Source organism: Calonectris borealis, chromosome 14 (genome assembly GCF_964195595.1).
Source record: "Calonectris borealis chromosome 14, bCalBor7.hap1.2, whole genome shotgun sequence".
Taxonomy (NCBI): Eukaryota; Metazoa; Chordata; class Aves; order Procellariiformes; family Procellariidae; genus Calonectris; species Calonectris borealis.
Window position 1 is genome coordinate 13,223,833 of NC_134325.1, and position 19,151 is coordinate 13,242,983.

Below are 19,151 nucleotides of genomic sequence, written 5' to 3' on the forward strand. Positions count from 1 at the left end.
TAAACCCAAGAAATGAACTAAGAGTGACTTTAAAGCAACATTTTGAGATAGAGAAAAATGTTCCATAACACAGTTGCTAAGACAGGAAATTACATAAAACTGGACATCCAAATAAGCCAAAGGGAATACAATAATTACAACACTATTGTTACTAGTACTAGCCATTGATATATCCAGCTTCTTGTAGAGTCTGAGGGTTTTAAGAACTCAGATTGTGTTAATATAATTTACCCTTAATACTGTTACCCTGCTTAGTAGGCCATATTAGCCTTCTAATATACTTCCAATAACACATTTATCTTTTTTAAAAATAACAATCTAGTGAAAAATATGGACAGATCAGTACCGTGAAAAGTACGCTACTGACAAATGCTTACTGTTGACAGCGCTGGGTTCCCTATTAAAATTTCAGCAGGACTGATTTCCAAAAGCATTACAGAATTACAAACTGCAATTTCCTTGAAAGTTTGGAGCTCTTAATTAAATATCACATGCTTAAAAAGCCATTAATAGTGTTACTGAAGATCTGTTTTCCTAGTAACTCAGCTCCATACATTGTGCTGTGACTAAGGGTGTAGGTCCATGTATGAGACTAGGATGGAGACAAGACTCAATTCAGATAAAACTGAAACACTGCAGTTGCAGAAGCAAAAAGTAGAACTGACACTGTCTAAAGTTTTGAAGAAGTATTACAGCCTTATTTTGTAAATATAGTTTTTGGAGCCTGCTTAGATCTTAAACTGCTTCAACAAGAGGAAAAAAAAAAACCCATATGCACAGTTTATAACTGGATTCCAGGAACACATACAGCTCCTGCCCCCTAAATGTTGGTGCTCTCTAGTTATTTATGCTTTGGTTGCTTACTGCAATATAATTGGTAATATATTATTCACAGTATATTGACTTCCGTGTGCTAATCTCCATCTATGAAGCTCTCAATTTAAGAACCAAAGCCCTCTAGAAATCAAAGTAACAGCATGACATCTACTTATTAATTTTTTTTTATAAAAAAATTGGAAGACGCCACCAAGCCTCCCATATAATCACATCACTGCAGCAGGTGTCAGTGAAGGGAGACAATTTTGTTAGACCTCCCTTCCTTTGAACAAAAGAGGAAAAGGAACACTAGACAGGCGCTCTGGAAGGATCCCCAGCTGAAACATTTACTTCATCCTTGGTGAATCACAAATCTTGATTTCTTAATTTTTATGTACAGGTTAAAGTTCACCTTCATCATTTGAGGCACAGAAACACTGAGTTGTGTTGCATATGGACAGGACTTAATTGAGATTTAATGGAGTATAAGCCAATATCTTACTTAGTCGAACTATTTTATGGTTTGTGTATGTGCCCGCAACTATACAGAGAGTCTTTTTGGATCATCATTTTTTATATTAATTATTCCTTAGACAGTAAACAACATGCTCAATTTTGTGCCAAACATAATATGGAAACTCCATAAAGCATGGATAAATATAAGAAATCATACTGCATGTTGATGATTATTCAACTAAACTATGAGGAAATAAGGCTGTAGTAGTTAAGAAGAATTTTTACTCAAATTTTATTTGAAATGCTGAAATGTTAAAACAAACTATAGAAGTGAAGCAATGGGGAACAGGAATATAAGCCCTTTTACTGATCTATCTAAGACTATAATTCATTTTGTTGAGTGATAGACTTATTTGTAATACAACAGGACTAAAGAGGTTCTCGCACTGCCATACCCTTCCAAAACAATAATGAATTTTGCAACAATTTTGCAAAACAATAAGGAATTTTCAATTTAGCAAATTAAAAACATTTACATTCAGTGTAAGGCACATCATTTTAGCACTAGCCTTTCCTTTAGTCTTCTTACATTGATTTTCACAACAGTAAACTTACAGTAAAAATAGGAAATGAACTATTGGAGAGTGATCTAAATATAAAACACCTCATAGTCTGCTACAGTACTCTAAGGATTAAATGTGTCTCAGAAAGCCTTTACAAACAGTGTATCTTGAATTGTTAAAGTCAATGCATCTGTAAGAATCCCTCAGTTCTTCAATTTGTCACATAGAGGATGGCTTTTTATTGATTCATTTCTAGGTCACTAAACTTTTGTGGTATTCAAAAGATCTAAAGTGCACCCATATGGGGCTTTTCTGATAGCATCCATTGTACCCTGGCTTCAATAGTTATGTTACTATTCAAAACCATAGGAGTACAGCTTTCTTCTTGTAAATAAACAAACAAATCATTTAGCACAGGTACTTCAGTAGCTCACTGATTACTTTCATAGATAAATTGAATGAAATACTTTGAAGTGTATTTGCTTTCTGATAACACTTGCAATTACTATTTTGATGGCTAGGATAAATTCTCAACTGTTATCTTTTTTTTTCCAAATCACACCCACATCCAAAAGAACTACCTCCATTCTATATGTGTAGGAACTAACACTTAAGTGCATTTTAGTCAGCCAAGATACTTAAGACGAGCCTGGCCCAAATCTTTATTCTTAGCCTCCATACTAAAGAGCTATCCCGTCAGCAGCCTTCATTGTGAACTTTACTTCTACCTAATAAGACACATAAACAAATAAGACTCTTGCAGCTACAGACTCTTTTCTGGGTCCAGTCACCCCAAGTCACACAACAGTCCGCAGCTTTCTCTGATTCTTTTTGAACAAAGAGTGTTCTACAGCTAAGTAGCAGGTGAGTAACTAGTGAAGCGTAAAACTATACGAGGAAAAGAGATTATTTACCTAGAAGTTATGCATATTGTCTCCAGGACAAAACCTCTTCTGATCCTACAGATAAGGACATAAATAAAATAGTTTATTGTGATCATTATCCATTGGTCTCTTTCCACAACAGCATGCTTTCATGGCTAAAATAGTCATGAAGAAAAAGCAGTATTGTCAGTTTCGGTGCAATGAATTCCAACATATAACCATGTTGAAAACTAAGGATAAAGACCAATTCCTATTTATAGCTCTTTCGACCCCTAGACTGTATAGGCTACTGATCACATAAGAGACATTCTCAACACCTTTGTGCATGGACTGTCTGTAGCTACTACTCGGAAAAATCCACTGAATTAGATACAAAATTTTAAGGCACTGGAGTTTAGCTAGAGCACACAGGACCAAGAGAGCAGATATGAGTGAGGCATAATGTATATAAAAATCAAGGACAAAAATCTCATCTAATTATGGAAACTGATATGTAAATGTGTGGCCTTAAGGAAAAATCTCTAGCCATAACTGCTCCCGCTGCACAGAGGTATTTATGTTCCAAGGGAGGGACGGAGGATAAGCACTATAACTTGAAAAGGAACAAAAAGTCAGGAAGAAAATCCACCATAAGGTAACAAATATGTATAGATCATATTTATAATAGGTGACTTTTAAACATCAGTATATTAAACAGCATGAAAGTCTCTGAAAAACTCCAGAGATAATTTGTAGTATAATTGCTTAAAATTATGAGAGTTATAAGAGGAAAAAATAAGACTGCAACAATGTAATAACTTATTTTAGCTTATAGCTTAAGCTTATAGCTTATTCTTTTTTCTTTGTACAAAGTCTAGACAGGTTGCCCTAAAGCTGCCAAAAGCCTGTCATAGTCTATCAGTATTGATCATTTTTTCACCAGATAGTTCTACAGTATGGTACTGTGACCTAAGGTGTGTCTTTCTGTAGCTATGAAACATCTCTCTGAATTGCTGCAGGTTATAAGATGCGATTATTTTAATAATCTGAAATTCCATTTAAAAGATACTTTACTAATGTCCACATTTACTAAGCTTGAGGGGATATACTCTGTGTCACTTGCATTTAATTAGCACATGCCAAAATGGAGTTGTCAAACATATAAATTACAATATTTGGCATTTGGCCATACTTCAGGAAGGTGAATTCTGGTAACTTGTATTTTGTAGAATTATATTTAGCAAATCACTGTTTTGTACCTCTCCGGAGATTATCTTTTTCAACTTTAAAAAGACGATAAATTTAATTATATTGACAAGTGAAGAGAGCTCTTACCAGTCAGGTTAAATTGCATGTCTAGCAAAAATAATAGTAGCTAATTAAAGTAGCTGAAACTGCTTCAAGGCTTAGAATGTACAAGTATAGACCTGCTTTTAACCAGACAACTTTAACTTTTAATAATTGACCTCAGCTACCAACAAAAACCCTCCTACTGATAATCTTGAAAACATTTAGCCGTCAATGACCTTGTCAAATCTAGAGCATCTTAAAGGTATGTAAGAATAGGTTCTTAGAGGGTACCCAGGACAGACCTATTTGAGTGCACTGTAACGTACTATGCAGAATGTGCCATATAAACAAGGCTTATATTTAAAAACCAAAATAACATCCTCCTGGAAACTCTTCCGGCAAAACAGACACACAACAGGTTGGAGTACATTGCAAAGGGGAGGGGGGAAAGGAGTGTGCTTAATCAACAGCTGTACTATTTGTTTGTTTTGAAAGGGGAGATTCTTCTAGAAAGCTAATCGTCTGGAGCAGTTTAAGATGAAACAACAAACAAGTGGTCTCACATTCATATTGAACAAACTGTTTTGATAGTGTTCAAATTTCATTTCACGCAGAGTCAGAATGCTTGTTTTACCACTTATAAACCCAGTACAGTAAGATCTTTTGAAATTAAAGTACTAGTTAAAATCCAAAACATTTTTGCTATATGAACGAAACCCAGGAAGTTTCAAGCTCCTCTAGTAGCTAGGATCTTGCATGAGACTATCATGTGCCTCAACTCTCTAATTCTTATATAAATAAAACACTGTCAAAAGAATATATTATAGAATAAAGTTCAACTGAAAACATGATGCTCTTCATTACGAATTAAATTTTAAAAAATTGTGCACTTATATTTCAAACAATATTTTACAGCCTTATCAAGTAACCTGTGCCATTACTACATCTCCAGAACACAACAGTTAAAATAAATATTTTAATACCCTGAATCTACTATTATTTGGTTAAATTAACCAAGATAATGTGTCAAATAATGAAGATGAGCATTTAATTTGCAAAGGGAGCTAAGCTAAAAGTAATGCAATTTATTCTTGCCTTAGAGAATGTTGAAGGAAGGGGGAAGAATTTAACCTTTTTATAACACTTGGAGTACAACGCAGAAAGATCTTCCTAGGAGGTTTATCACTGACAGCTTCAATCCTGTATAATATTAAGCTTGCCTAGACTAATCTCATGACAGAATTTTTTTGTATGCTGACAGGATATTCTAACAATGCAGTTACAATTCTACCTGCACCAATTTTAAAAATTAGTTTAAAAATTTTTAGACTAATGAGTCATGAATAAATATAGTTCTTACTTTAAGACTTTTTGTATATAATTATATGTTTCAAAATAATATATGGTAAGTTTTATTTGGAAAAAAAATTAGCTTTCAAATCTAAAAGAGAGATTCTCCATCGTGTTTCTGTGAAGCTAAGTTTAATATCAGATCACAAATAAACAACCAATGTAGGGGATAAGTAAATCAAAACCCACACCTGAGTATTGCCAGCTATGCACTCAGAGGAGGGGAAAAAAAAATCCAGGTAAAAATCCTATCATTTTCAAATCATTGAGTCTTGTCATGTCTTTCATTAGAACACAAAGCTCACTGCCTTTGTACTCGCTTCATCTGGTGCCATTAAGGTCAGGTCAAATGGATAACTAACCCTATGCTCAAAGTAGCCAAAAGCAGATATTTAGGAAGAAGTAATAAGAGGTAATAAGAACTCAACAAGCAAATGTGATGCTTCACCCAAGCACTTGCTCGGCCTCCCACCATTTGTAGCTCAAGGACTTCCTTAGCCAGACTTGGTATCCACTAACCTAGAAATGCAAATGGCTTTCTCTTCCATCAAGCTGCCCAGTTTCTCTCCGAGACCATGACTTTTTTTACATCCATAACACTCTATGGTGAAGCATTCCACCACTTAATTGCATACCATCTGAAGAACTTTCTTTTGTTTAATGACAATTTTCCAGCTAGTAGGTTCATTTGATGCCACCCAGTTCATCTACTTACTATATTGTAATGGGAAGAAAAAACAAAACTCATCTAGTTTCATAATCTCTGATCTGTGTAAAATATGATAGGTTCTAACATTTTTTTCTTCTTCCTTTGCCCATAGCTAGATTACAGCTCTTCTCAAATTGAGTGAGAAAAACAAGATCTTTATTGAAAGCAGTAAGAGATAAAACGATCATTTTTCCTGAATTCACAGAAATTTGGGTGAAATTTCATGAGAAAATTAAATTTAACTGGCACTTTCAGCCTTGAAAAAGGCCATCTACTTTCTCTCCTAGTCCTCACTGTGCAGTCCTCCTTTCCCTTGCGCTGGCTCTGGTACTCATCTCGCATGTTAGCGAGCTGATTCAGGTCACTAAACAGACAGAAAACTCTTGAACTGGGCGAGTTTTCTGTCAACCTGGACTTGAAAAGCATTAGCGCCAGCTCAAGGAACAACAAGATTGCACAGGCAAGAATGGGGAGAAGGATTTGGACAACTTCTTTCAGCAATAGTGAACTGCTGTATCAATTCAGTTTTCTCAAAAAATCTGAACTTAAATTGATACACATATAGTGGCTTATATGGAATTAGTAATGTTAGTTATTTTTTCCGGCAGGCAACTATTCAAATTACTTAATCTGCACCACAACATACACTAATTTATACATTTTACATAAAAATCATGATTTTCTAAGATTCAGTGAGACAGCAACACCCATTTCTAATGATGGATAAAATGTAGAAATAAAAACTAGCCTTAAAGTAACAACGAGCCATAATAAGAGCAATTACCTTGCTCACTGGCAAACAGAAAATGCTATTCAGCTTCTAGTGCAGGTTCACATGAGCCCTATACCAACAAAAGATAACATGATGTAATCCCAATAGTGGCTAAAACAGACTTCAAGTAAGTTCTCCCCAAACCTCACTCTTAGGTTCTTTAGTGTTAAGACTAATTCAAAATATTATAACAATTCAAAAGATTTTAACCAAAAGCCTAGATACAAATGCAGTCCAGTCTCCCAAGTGACAGCTGTCATTCCACAGTGAAAGTAAACACAGATAAAAATGTTGGGATCACACTGTTTTCATCCTTTTCAGAAAATGACTGAAAATTACTGATTAAATCTTTCTTAAGGCTGAGCAGCCACACTCTGAACAGCTGCTAGCCTACTAGTGCCTATCACTAGAGACATGATGTTTTTGTCTTTGCATAAATTTGATGCCAATAATTCTAAATGATATTTCTAGAAATAACTTTCAAGTGATCAGGAGACTAAACTTCTTAGAAGTAAAAAGCCTACTTCAGAACATCAAGAAAGAATGGGAAGGATGCAATGGCAATCTCTTAAATTGTGAAGCTAGTTTGCATTATAAACACCACAAATGCATATTAGAAATGAACAGAGTATGGTTCCTCGCTTTGATTATGAGAATGCCATTTGAAATAGTGTCAGAAGCATTACTAAAGTGAAGATAAATGGCATGTCTTGCTTATCCTCTATCCACAAGTTCATTCTCTCACACAGAAAGATTATTCAACATACTGGCTGCCACTTATATCGGTGTTTTCTTCTGAACTATAGTTCAAGTCCTACAGTTCAGCAACTCCTCCAACGGCATTCAAACATAGAAACTGTATTTCTATTTTCTAGTCTTCTTTCCTTCGCTGTCCTCTACCAGTTCTCATAAACCTTGATGGTCCTAACACTTCATCAGCAAGCTCTTAAAATACTCTTGCAGGCACAATCTATTTGAAACCACCCAAATCACATACGCATAGAGTAGTCTGCTTTTTCCCTAGGCAAAGCTGAAATCTAGACACTGTTCTCAATTTCGATAGTCATCAGATTTCAGCGATCCTTCTGGGTAAAGATTAATACAAAAATTTTTACAATTTTCCCCTTTTTCAATATCAGCTATGACTAGCTTTTCCCCTTCGTCAAGTAATCAACCAGCCCTTCTCTTGGACTTCTCATAACTATTGAGGTACTTAAGAAAAATCCATATTACTCTTGATAATTCTTGCTAGTTGTATCTTACTCTGTACCTGAGTTTTCAGATTTATCTGTACACTCCATTTTACAATTTTGCACTGATCCTCAACAACCTGTGAGGCATTCAAAAGCTCAAGATTTAGCCAAAATGGTGCCTTACTACACTTCGAATCTTCTGCAATAAGCAACTGGCATTTTTAGCTGTAATAACACCTTTTTTACTTTTACCTTCCAGATTTTACCTACCAATTTCAAATCTATTGACAGCTGTCCTCCTGTAATTCCCTGTTTTAACTTAAAATAATAAATTCATTTTTAAGGCTTTAATGCAGGATTTTTGGCACTTAATATGTAGGCACTCAGACATTGCTTGTGGTATCTCAAATAGCTTTGCAATGTGATGTATGTTTTCATCACTCCTACAAATAAGGAAATTGAGGTACTTTACCTCTTATTCAGTGGGAGAAAACAATCACACAACTTTCCAGACTCCAACAGTTCAGAGAAATTGCAGTGACTGGAAAGCCAAGAGCTAGATCTGTTGTCCCTAGGTTCCTAGTTCTCTGTTCCAGCAACTTGGTATCAAAAAGTAGTATTTAAATTGTTATACTGTTTAAGATGTGAACACAGATTACAGATGCAGATGTTTTCCACATAACTACAGGTGTTTGTTTCTCTTTCATTTTTTTCCTGTAATATCAGTTCTTTTTGCTAGGAAAGTAATAAGTTTGAAAGTTTCTCATAAGAACCATTTATCTGATAAACATTTAAAATAGGAAAAAAATAACATTTCTATCACCATTCAACCCTTGCATCATTTTGAAATAGTTTAGTATCCTTAGAACCCCAAGATTAATGAACTGATGTGACAAATCAGATGGTATCTCCTTCAATTTCTCTTCTGCAACAACAATCGTCTTACACGCTGAAACTGCAAGCACTTACAAGACTAACTTGTAAGAAGTTAGTCTTCCCTGTGGGTTTGGTGGCTATGCTTAAGCTGAGGGGGCTGGGAAATGTTTCTTGACTCTAAGGTCCCATATGTGCCCTGGGGATATGAAGACAAGATGTATGTGTACAATAGTCCTTTTCCCCTTTGCTACACTTTAAATAGAAAGGAAAGCTGGGCATCTCAGCTGCAATGGAGACACGGTACAGTATACAAAGACAGTTTCAATGTAGCCTGCAAAGGGAATTCTGTTGTAACCTATTTAATCATCTCAGTGTGCCTCATCCACATCCTGACAGAAAGCAGACTTCCATCAGCTTTCTTTTCATTGATTCCGGCAACCAAAAGATTAAAGATTCTGTATTTCACATCCTCCTCAGAAAGCCAAATTTCAAAAAAAAATCTTTGTGATGATAAACAGTCTGACTCTTACACGAAATCAAGTAGTTTAGAAAATCTTAAATAATTTGAAATTTTTCCTAAAAAGTCCTGAAATTTGCTAAATGCCCTGCTTTCAAACAGAATTCTGTGGTATTTTTCTTGGGGGCTCAAACCTGTCTAAAAATTAAGGCTTTGATCCACCTCCAATAATTCTTCAAATGGACAATAGTCCACTCTGAAGGCTACCCAAAGTGATGGGGCTTGAGAGTTACACTTTCTTAAAGTCTGAGTTTAAAAAACAATGGAAAGAGGTTATTTGATAAATACATTAAATCAAGCAAAACGTATCAGAATATGGCTTCAAGTATCTATATATTCTATACTAACCAATAAGAAGAAGGGTTCCAACAGCTACGCCTCCACCTGGAAACAAAACAAAATGAAGAATAAAGTAAGACTACATTTTAATACTATGTTAGAGAACAATTAAGTTTTCTTAGTTTATAAGTCAAAGAAAGGTGATAACAGGGAATTTAAAAATATAAAAGTGAACAACATTTTAATTACCTTTGCAATACTTCCTACAATTCTCTATTATGAAATAATTATACATTACATGTAATTATATATTACACATTACAATTACTTTCACAATATACTGTACTATCATCATTGCGGTAAAAAGATCCTGCAGAGCTCTACGCAACTATGCTCAAGTACTACAATAATGATGTATGGTCTGAGCCAGCGAATTTTTACTTGGAGGACTCAAGTGAGTAAACATTCTCCAAATTAAATCCGTATTAATCACTACCAAGTGATATTCCTTTGGACCAAGAACCATGTATGTAAAGTGACCTACTGAGAGGCTAGCAAATTCCTACCCAAATCAATCAGGCAAAATCTTGGCTCCACTGGTTTTTATCTTATTGCTGAAAACAGACACGACAATAAGGCAGGCAGGATTTCACCCAATGAAACCTGGACTGACAGATCATAAACATTATAACACACATCCAAAAAAAAATTATACTATTAAAGTCTTTTATAGTATGTCTTGGACATAAAAACAATTCTATGAATGCAGTTGATTGAAATATTTGTTCAAAATAAAAATAAATTTTGATGGATTTATACACAGCCACTATTATTTTTATTTCTTTTTGCTTAAACAATTACAGTCAACACTTAAGTTCCAATCACAGATGACTGAATGAATAATAGACAGAATAGAATACTCCCAATATGTTTTGATACATAGATTCTTATCCCATTGATTTCAATGTGTGGAGGACCAGAAAAAAAAAAAATCTATGAATCCCCATCCTGACTGCTTTATTTCCTCCTTGAAGAGACAGCAAGCATAATTATGTAACAGTGGTTTAAATGATTGTCCCAAGAAGGAATTTTAACAAAGATGGTGAAAGAAGAATTAATATTTTATTTTAGGTGAAGAGTAAACTGTTTTATAATCTGAATTCCAAGACTGAAAATAGTGGAATAACTTGAAATCAGACTACAAATATTTTATTGCACAATCATATAAGACTGTGACAGGAAAGCTCAAAATTCCTGGAAGTGTTCAGATGTATGTAACAAGCCTATTGCAGTGTTTTGCATGAAGGAAACTGCAGTATGTCTTCTGCAGTTACATACTGCTTTAAAAGCAAGTTAGGAGCAAACTGAATCACATCAGCACAATATCCAAAGCTCTTGATAAAAGAAGTCAGTTCTGGACTGCATAGATGGACTCCAGTGAACAGGATAATTCAGTCTATCAATTTAAGAACTCATTAAACTTCACTTGAAATTGATTCCAATAGAGATTGGATCAACTTCTTAATCTTTAGCTCTGCTGGTGGGACTACGAATGTCTGTAGCACCTGTAATGTTGATGTATACCCAGAAGGAAGAGAAAAAGCAAATTTCTCTCCCATAGGCCAAAAAGTGCTAATATTGTCGCATAATACCACCCGAATTAAAACCACAACAGAATCACTTGTCATCATGTCATGATGTACCACAATTTGAGCGGTACATCACAGTGCAAATGTTTAGTCAGCTACTAATTTCATAGCTGTAGTTCAACACATCACAGATTTTTTAAGCTGTGCTCCTGAGTCAAGATCTACAAATGCCTCAATATTTACAGCAAGCTTATCAAGTAATCAGGCACTTCCTAGATATTTAAAAAACCCCCAACTATAAGTACTATTTCTTCAAAAGCTAGAATCACTTATGAAATTCCCATGTCCTAATCCACCAATTTTTGTTTAGTTTTATTTGTTCAGGAGATAAATGCAAATGAACCCAAAAGATGTACTATGAAAACAGCCATAAGTAATGTATTGCATCATGGCAATAAGGACTTAAAATCTTGGTTATAAAAAGCTTACTTGTAGCCACCACAGAAGTAGTGTCTCTTCTGCTTTTAAATTGCTTGCACAAGAGAGAATTTGTTTGTCAAACAGCATGTCAGCACAGTCAAAATTCTCACAAACTATATTTTCAGATCACCAATTGCTTTCTACAAGCCAGAGTTGTAGCATATGCGCACGTACCCTGGTTCCTAAAGGCGAACTCAGGTCAGAGGATTGGCTTTACATTATCAGATGTAGTGAACAGTTTGAACAAGTGTATTCTATTAGATGGAATGTAAAACCATTGCAGTCACCATGGTTACATATTCATATTACAATGAGCAACAATAATAATAAATTAAGCAAAAAACAGATGACAGGAAAAAGTAGCAGAAATGTTGATAGAATCAAGAGGAAGAAGTAAAATCTTCACGTTTCCTACGAAAACTGCTGTGAATTTGTAATTCTTTGTTATTTTGCTATTTTAATTTTTCTTTGCCAGTATCTAAGGCAGTACTACATGTAAACAACTAAGCAAGACTTGTAACTTTCCGCATTGCTACCTACAGCAATGAGATTTAAGACCTTAGGGACAGAACACAACAAACTTTGCAACTTGAGAAGTATCCCGATTGTTTTCAATGATGTTATCTGTGACCTTTTTCAAGCAGCTTGAAACAAAACATTCAATACCAAGCATGTGATGGTTATATTACACAATAGTTACAGCTCATTACAGAGAACTGCTTTGGCTGAAATCAGGCATATATGGTCTATAAACCTTGAAAGTAAACTTGAATATAAAGCCTGGAGATGTAAGAAACACCTTAATGGTAACATGGCATTTGAAATCCAGCACTTATCTACCACTTCTTTTTGAAAGGAAATGCATTTATTCAGGAAGAGCTAGCTATCAACAATAATGAAACAAATCAGCCAGTAGCTGGAGGGTAAAAGAAATTCCTACACGAATCCTCTGCCTTTTCCTCTCTTCATTCAAAAGTTTCTAATTAGACCTCTGTCTGATAACACCATGCTTTCCCTTACTCACAGTTATTCATAAGCTATATCTTCATGTCTGGCAAATAATACCGTATTTGGGTTGCACCTTCTGGACAAGGCAAACTCAAATCCATGCCCAAAGCGTGAGAGCTGGAAGACTATGCTTGGTGACCATTAAAAAATGTGTCTATGAAAAATACCAGACTAAACCAGTTTATAGTAACTTCCATTGGTAATTTATACAAAAAGGTTTGTCCTCAGTCTCTGGTGACAATAAAATTATTTTGTACAGTCAATTATTAAACTGCTAATGGGCATGATGAAAGAAAAAAAGTAACAGCATTCTTTAAGAAACACATAAACAGCATTCTGCAAGACATTTATGAAGCATTTCCACACACACCCAAAAAGGACACGAAGGAGACAAAGTATGATACTTCCACAGTCACCATCATAGTGGGCTGCATAGACAGAAGCTCAATCAGTTGGTCAAAGGATGTGACTACTCCCCTTCACTCTATCAGCACTCATTAGATCACATCTGGAATACAACGTCCAGTTTTGGGCCCCTCAGTACAAGAAAGAAGTAAAGATAAACTTAAGTGAGTCTGGCGGAGGGGCACTGAGATGGGGCAAATGACCCAAGAGGAGTAGCTGAAGGAACTGGGCTTGTTTCACCTGCAGAAGAGAAGACGACCTAAGAGCAGCCTGCTGGTACCTAAGAGAAGCTACTGAGAAGACAGCTGAGCTCTTTGCTGAGGTGCACAATGGGAGGGCAAGAAACAACAGGCAGAAATTGAAACAGAAAAAGTTCCAAGTGGGCATAAGGAAAAAGAAAATTTCCTACAAAGACAATTAAGCATTGGGACTGGGTTGTCCAGAGAGGCTGTGAAATCTCTGCCATTGCAGACTTTCAAGACTCAACTGGAAAAAGCCCTGAGCAATGAACTCTGAATTCAGTGCTGAGCCTGCTTTAAGGTTGCAGATGAATTCCTGAGGTCCCTCCTCAGCCTCCAAAACCAATCATTCCTTACAGGTCCACCTAGCTGGGCTGTCTATCTCCAACAATGCCTAATATCTGATATCAATGGAAACGTTATTATAGTACAGCATGTTTGTCATGAGTCTTTCCTGGCCTACCCACTCAGCCTCCAGAAACCAATGATAGGGCTAGGAGGTTAGCAAAGATTTAACACAGGAACATAGAGTTTCCCAGTTATTCAAAGATGCCACAAACCAAAAAACATTATGAAAGTATTTTCCAAAGTTGCTATTCCTAGGGTTGACAAACTTTCTTGATGTTCAACTGTAAAATCTGTTAAGGTCAAGAAATTACTGAATATTTAAAAGACAAGGAAAAGGTATTTTGGAAGGGATCCTGGGTTTCCTGGAAGAATTCTCCCCAGTTTCCATAACAAACCACTAATTATGTTAGCAAATGCCTGGACATTTAGGGGTTTGCCATCATGGGAGCCATCTACATCTTCTGACTCATGCTGTGCAAAATCCACTGTTTATAAAAGGGAATATGAACAAGAACTGGAATACTCAATGCAAATCTTATATTTATGCAACCAAAGGGTTTCACAAATTACACTCACTTAATGGAATACTTCTCTCTTAAGGAGGAATAGCTTTCTCCACAAGGATGCCAATCCCTGATGGAAATGTAGATGTTCCCTACCAAACAGACAGACAGACACACACACACAAAAGATACAGAAGTGTGATTCTCCTTAAGATACACAGGCTGCAAAAACTTTTTTATAGAATGGGTACAACTTTTATATTTATCATTATTCATATAGAATATTCTTAGAAAGAAAAATTATATATTCCTATAGTCCCTGTACTCCTCCAGTGATGAGCAAAGCTAAAGTCAAGCCTTCCTCACCTAAAAGTAGTCCCATCTCTGTACACTCAAGATGTACTGCAACTGTATCAGTAGTTAGTAAAAGAATCATGCAGCCCTAATGCATACAGATAAAACATGCTGGTTATATCCATGAAATGAATTAGTTCTCCAATCCACGTAAACGGTGCTAGTTCATGCCACATATTATAACATAGCAATGGTCACAATGGATCAGTCCAAGGAACTACCTAGCATCTTGACTCTGACAGTAGACAAAAGCAGACAGCAAGAACAGCGTCACGTCAGTGTAACTTATCTAAACGGGGCATTTATAAAGACGTAGCAGTGGTAAGCAAGACAGAAAAGCCACACTGAGAGTTCAGTCTTATGGTCAAACGCATCCTAAAAATTGCCATACTGAAGAACCAGAGCTACACCACATTCAACTACGAGCTAATTCAGCAAACGTGTTTTTCAAAACCGAAAACTTCAGACCCTTTACTGTGACAGTTTGAAATACAACAGGAATGTGTTACTAAGCAAATTTACAGAGTAGCTTTCCACTCTAGAAAGGCTGCTTAAGCGGATATAAATGAACGGTAAATGGCAATCTCCTCGGCAAGCAGGCTACAAAGCAGGCGCACCTGCCTGTACCGCCTCCCTCCTCCTCACACGGGGGCGGGGGGGCTCCAGGCGGGAAACGGATCCTGCTCTGCCCTCTCCTCTTCCCTCCCATCCTCCCCCCAATCCCGGGAACTGTGGGGAGGGAGGGAAAGCCTGCGGGAGTAGCTGCGGGGTCACGGAAGGTAAACGACAGGCAGGGCCTAGCAAAGGAGAGGTCTGCCGGGCGGGGGAGGGCAGTACCCAGGTCCCGCTCCCCACCAACCTAGCACACAGTCCAGGGAGGGGAGCCCGCTGGAGAGCAGCAGCTGCCCGTGGCGAACGGAGGGCCGAGTGCCCGCGACAGCGGCCAGGCGGCTGCCGGCCGCGGCCTTCCGCTGGAAGCTGATGGCCCCGCGGCCCCGCACCGTCCCGCCGGCCGCCGGCGCCGCCGCCATCTCGGCTGCCTGTCCGTTGACAGGAGCAAGGGGACGCCGGGAAGAATCGAGCCCTTTCCTCTCCACCAATGGAAAAGCGGCTTGGGAAACGCGCTATCCAATGGGAGACCGCGTTGTTTGCACGTCCCGGGCTAAAGGGGCGGGGGAAGGGCTGAGGCGCCAGGTAGCGAGCAGGCAGGTGAGTGTAGCGGGGCCGGGCCGGAGGGCGCGGGGTGCCGCTTCGGCGGGGGTCCCGGAGCCCAGGGCCGAGCTCGGAGCCCAGGGCCGGGGCTGAGGGGGGCCGGTAGGGGGAGGCGGCCGCCGGGCCTCGTCCCGCCCTGGCGCGGGGCCGGCGTGAGGAGGCGTGGGTAGTGCGGTGCCAGTGCCGGTGACTCGGCCCGACCGGCTGTGCTGCGGGCGGGAGAACCCGGCTTTCTTCTCTCGGGGGCTGGGGTGCCCGAGGCGTCAGTAAAGCTTGAAGTACAGCGAGTCGTGAAGGGAGAGGCTCGCCTGGCCTGGGCGCCCCGGGGTTATCTCGCCAGTCTCTGTGCCGCGCCGTCGCGTCACCCCCCTTGGAAAAAAGCTTTTCTTCTCTGCGAGCCTGGACGTGAATAGGAAGGAAAAAGTGTGTGTAAAACGTTCTTTTTTTCTAACCGTCTCTAAGTGACTGTGTGTAACATAGTATATAAGTACGCTTGGAGTCCCTCTCTTCTTTGTAAATAACCGCGGATCTGTAATAAATGTATGATTGAAGACCTCTCACTTGGAAGCAAGATCGTGCATCAATATGATGGCTCTGGACCGTGCCATAAGCCAAGAGCTGTAGCAGAAAAAGTTGCTTTACGTGAGAAATGTAATTTCTGTGCTTCGTTCACATGTATTGTTGAATCAGTTACAAATATCATAGAAAATTATTTTATGTATTTTGGAAGATTAGCATGTCCTTTACTCTTTATTAGCAATTTATGGACAGGAGCCTGTGGCCTTGTACATGGCAGCAAACAACTGCCCTAAACTGAGTGTATGTAAAAATTGGTGAAATATCTGAATTTGATATTTCTTTTTCTGTTCTTCTTTTATACAAAAACATTAAAATGCTTTTTATCTTAATGAAAAATTTTAGTATGCTTGCTTTATGTTATAGTACTCTGAATTTAAAAGAAACCCCTATGAGCATCTAGAATAGCCACTGTCACAAGTATTTGTGTATTTGTTTTTAATCTGTTGGTGTTTCAGGTGCATCAAAAGCTATTTGAAGTCATTTGCACATAGCAGGATGTACAAATGAGGCTCTAATGTTATAATTCCCCACTCTCCATCTTTAATTTCAAGAAATGATTTTTGTTATTGCTATAAACCATGGTTTTTGAACACTTGTGGTTGTTTTTAATTGATTTTTAATTTTCTCTTTTTTAATTGAGGAAAAAATAATACTCATATTAAACATGAACAGCAAGAAAGAGCAACAATATGTTAACAATCTTGAACCTCAAATTTTTCCTTCTTATCAAATTCAAGCTCAGGAGCATGAAGTTTCAGTATTACGTCTTCCTAGCTGGTGAAATTGCATTTATTTTGCTGCTGACTAAGCTTCTTTACATGTTAAGGACTGGATAGTTTAAAATCTTTATCATGAGTATCAAGAGGTTGTCTTAATGCAGAACTGTGAAATATTGAATAATAAATATTTAATTTCAAATGTAGATTATTGTCCAGTGAATGTTAGAAGTATTTGCCTTTAGAGGAAAAAGAAAAATCAAAGGACACCTTTAAAAACATGGCAAGAAATAATATAGCTATTAAATGTAATTTCTGTAGGATCTGACTAATGATTTGTGAATATTTGGAATAGGAAAGACTAACAAAATAAAGGCATTTACTGGAAATCTCAATGTCTCCTGAGCTGATCTAATAGGTCAGCATTGCTAAAAGAGGAAGTGGTGTTTCCTTTTCCTTCTCTGCTTCCAGTGACTCAGCCCAACAAACCCTCGTGCTTGTCAGATCCTTTCTTCAGCTGATTCAGGTCGCTAATCTGACTTGGAACTATATACCCACTTTCTTAATAGGTTAATTTTGTGTTATGTTGCTGAGTTGACGCAATAAGGAAAAGGGCACATACACACAGTGGGGAGGGGGCAACTGAACCTTCTACCTCTTGCTGACTGTGAACTGTTAATTCACCTCACCCTGTGAACCTCGCAGCTATTTCAGAATTTTATGTATTTCTAAATAAGGTGATATTTTTGTTATAAATGTTGTGAGTTGACATCCTTTGAAATATAGAGAAACTGCCTCTTACAATGTAACTTATAACAGAAGAGACTGTTTCAGATATTACAAAAAATATGGAGAAGTAGAAATAGTTTTTCATAAGAAAAAACTGAACGTTAAAAAGTGGTGCAGTAGGTCTGTTTGTGATGTTCATTTTTCCTCTGTCACATTTTAAGATAATGGGTATAGTTAAAGTTCTACTGATTTAGAAAGCAGGTGGAAATAAGCTATTTTTCAAAGATTTAATTTTGAAAAAAAATTTATTTAATACAATAAAGCTTTACAAGTGAGTTTGTGCTTATGAAAGCACCACTTACAACATCTGACCTTACTTGCATTTCATTTCAGACAAATTGAGAGGAAACTAATTTTAAGGAATCTTCTTTATTTTTAAGTCAATGGTGTTTCATTTTCAGGAATAATAATAGCTTTTTCACTCTTTTTGAATGATACTAAAGGTTTGCTTATGTTCACATGTCCACTTTCCAAAAGATAAATTTCCAGCCATTGTAAAAGATCCCACTAGGGGCTGTCTGACAGAAAGCAAGACCGCAGGAATTGTAATTCTAGATATTACTATATAAAACCCCCTCATCCTCAAATACACATTAATAGGTAGATAAGTCCTACTATCCCTGCTCTAGGGATGGAATTGAAATGCAGAGAAACTAAAGGACATGGAGGTGATTGCAAGCGATCAGGAAATGTCTTAGCAAGTTATTTCTTGTCAGCTGAGCTATGGCAACTGACTGCGGTCATACTCTGCTCATTGTAAAATGGAGACGTTTAAACCTTTGTGTCTAGACCAGGATGTCTTAAACTCTAGAATAATCAACTTTTCTTTCTTGCTGCTTGCGTATTATCATGCAGACCTGATCAAATGTTTATGTCAATTTTAACTGCAAATCCTAACTCTAGCATGAAGAAATCAATTTCTTGTAAACTTGCTGATCCAATTCAACTACTTGCCTATGCCAAATGCAGATTCTAAGATGAATTAAGAGGATTTTGGGTGAGAATTCCCTAAGGAAAAACTGGAGGGAACACAATGGGTGAGTGAGAGAACAATCAAAACATTTGGGAAAAGGTATGCTTGGAATTTGATCTACAAGTATGTTTGTCATTTCTCTTCAAAAGCTGTAGCCTATGGATTTGGTGAATATCCTAGTGTCCCCAAAATAGGAGCACTTCTTAAAGTGTGCTTTAGATATTTTGTGCTCGATAAGAGGAAACACACCTGTCGTGGCTGTCATTGCCTCT

General features: G+C 37.4%; 2 protein-coding genes and 1 long non-coding RNA gene across 14 annotated transcripts in view; 1 reads left to right on the plus strand and 2 right to left on the minus strand.

Annotated features, from left to right (window-relative positions):
* The window catches only part of ELP4 (elongator acetyltransferase complex subunit 4), a 153,207-nt gene extending 137,545 nt beyond the window's left edge, over window positions 1-15,662 (minus strand). For all 7 annotated transcript variants that reach the window (XR_012675758.1, XM_075163267.1, XM_075163265.1 and 4 more), the window contains exons 1-2: window positions 15,470-15,662; window positions 9,754-9,789 (exon numbers count right to left, since the gene is read on the minus strand). Coding sequence is in view for 6 of the 7 variants with exons in the window: in XM_075163267.1 (XP_075019368.1) it covers window positions 9,754-9,789; window positions 15,470-15,641 (208 nt within the window). In the remaining variant the exon portion in view is untranslated. The remainder of the gene's footprint in view (window positions 1-9,753; window positions 9,790-15,469) is intronic.
* Window positions 1,954-9,746, minus strand: LOC142088191 (uncharacterized). Its single transcript, XR_012675759.1, has 3 exons — window positions 8,485-9,746; window positions 6,832-6,889; window positions 1,954-2,874 (listed from the first exon to the last, which is right to left on the minus strand). It is a non-coding gene; the product is annotated as an uncharacterized LOC142088191 (long non-coding RNA).
* Window positions 15,663-15,744: 82 nt separating the features above from the next.
* Window positions 15,745-19,151, plus strand: part of IMMP1L (inner mitochondrial membrane peptidase subunit 1) — a 35,248-nt gene continuing 31,841 nt past the window's right edge. For 4 of the 6 annotated variants that reach the window (XR_012675761.1, XR_012675760.1, XR_012675762.1 and 1 more), the window contains exon 1: window positions 15,761-15,819. The gene's annotated coding sequence lies outside the window, so the exon portion shown is untranslated. Of the gene's footprint in view, window positions 15,820-15,842; window positions 18,944-19,151 lie in introns of those variants that run through there. The other 2 variants (XR_012675763.1, XM_075163273.1) reach the window with 2 other exon arrangements.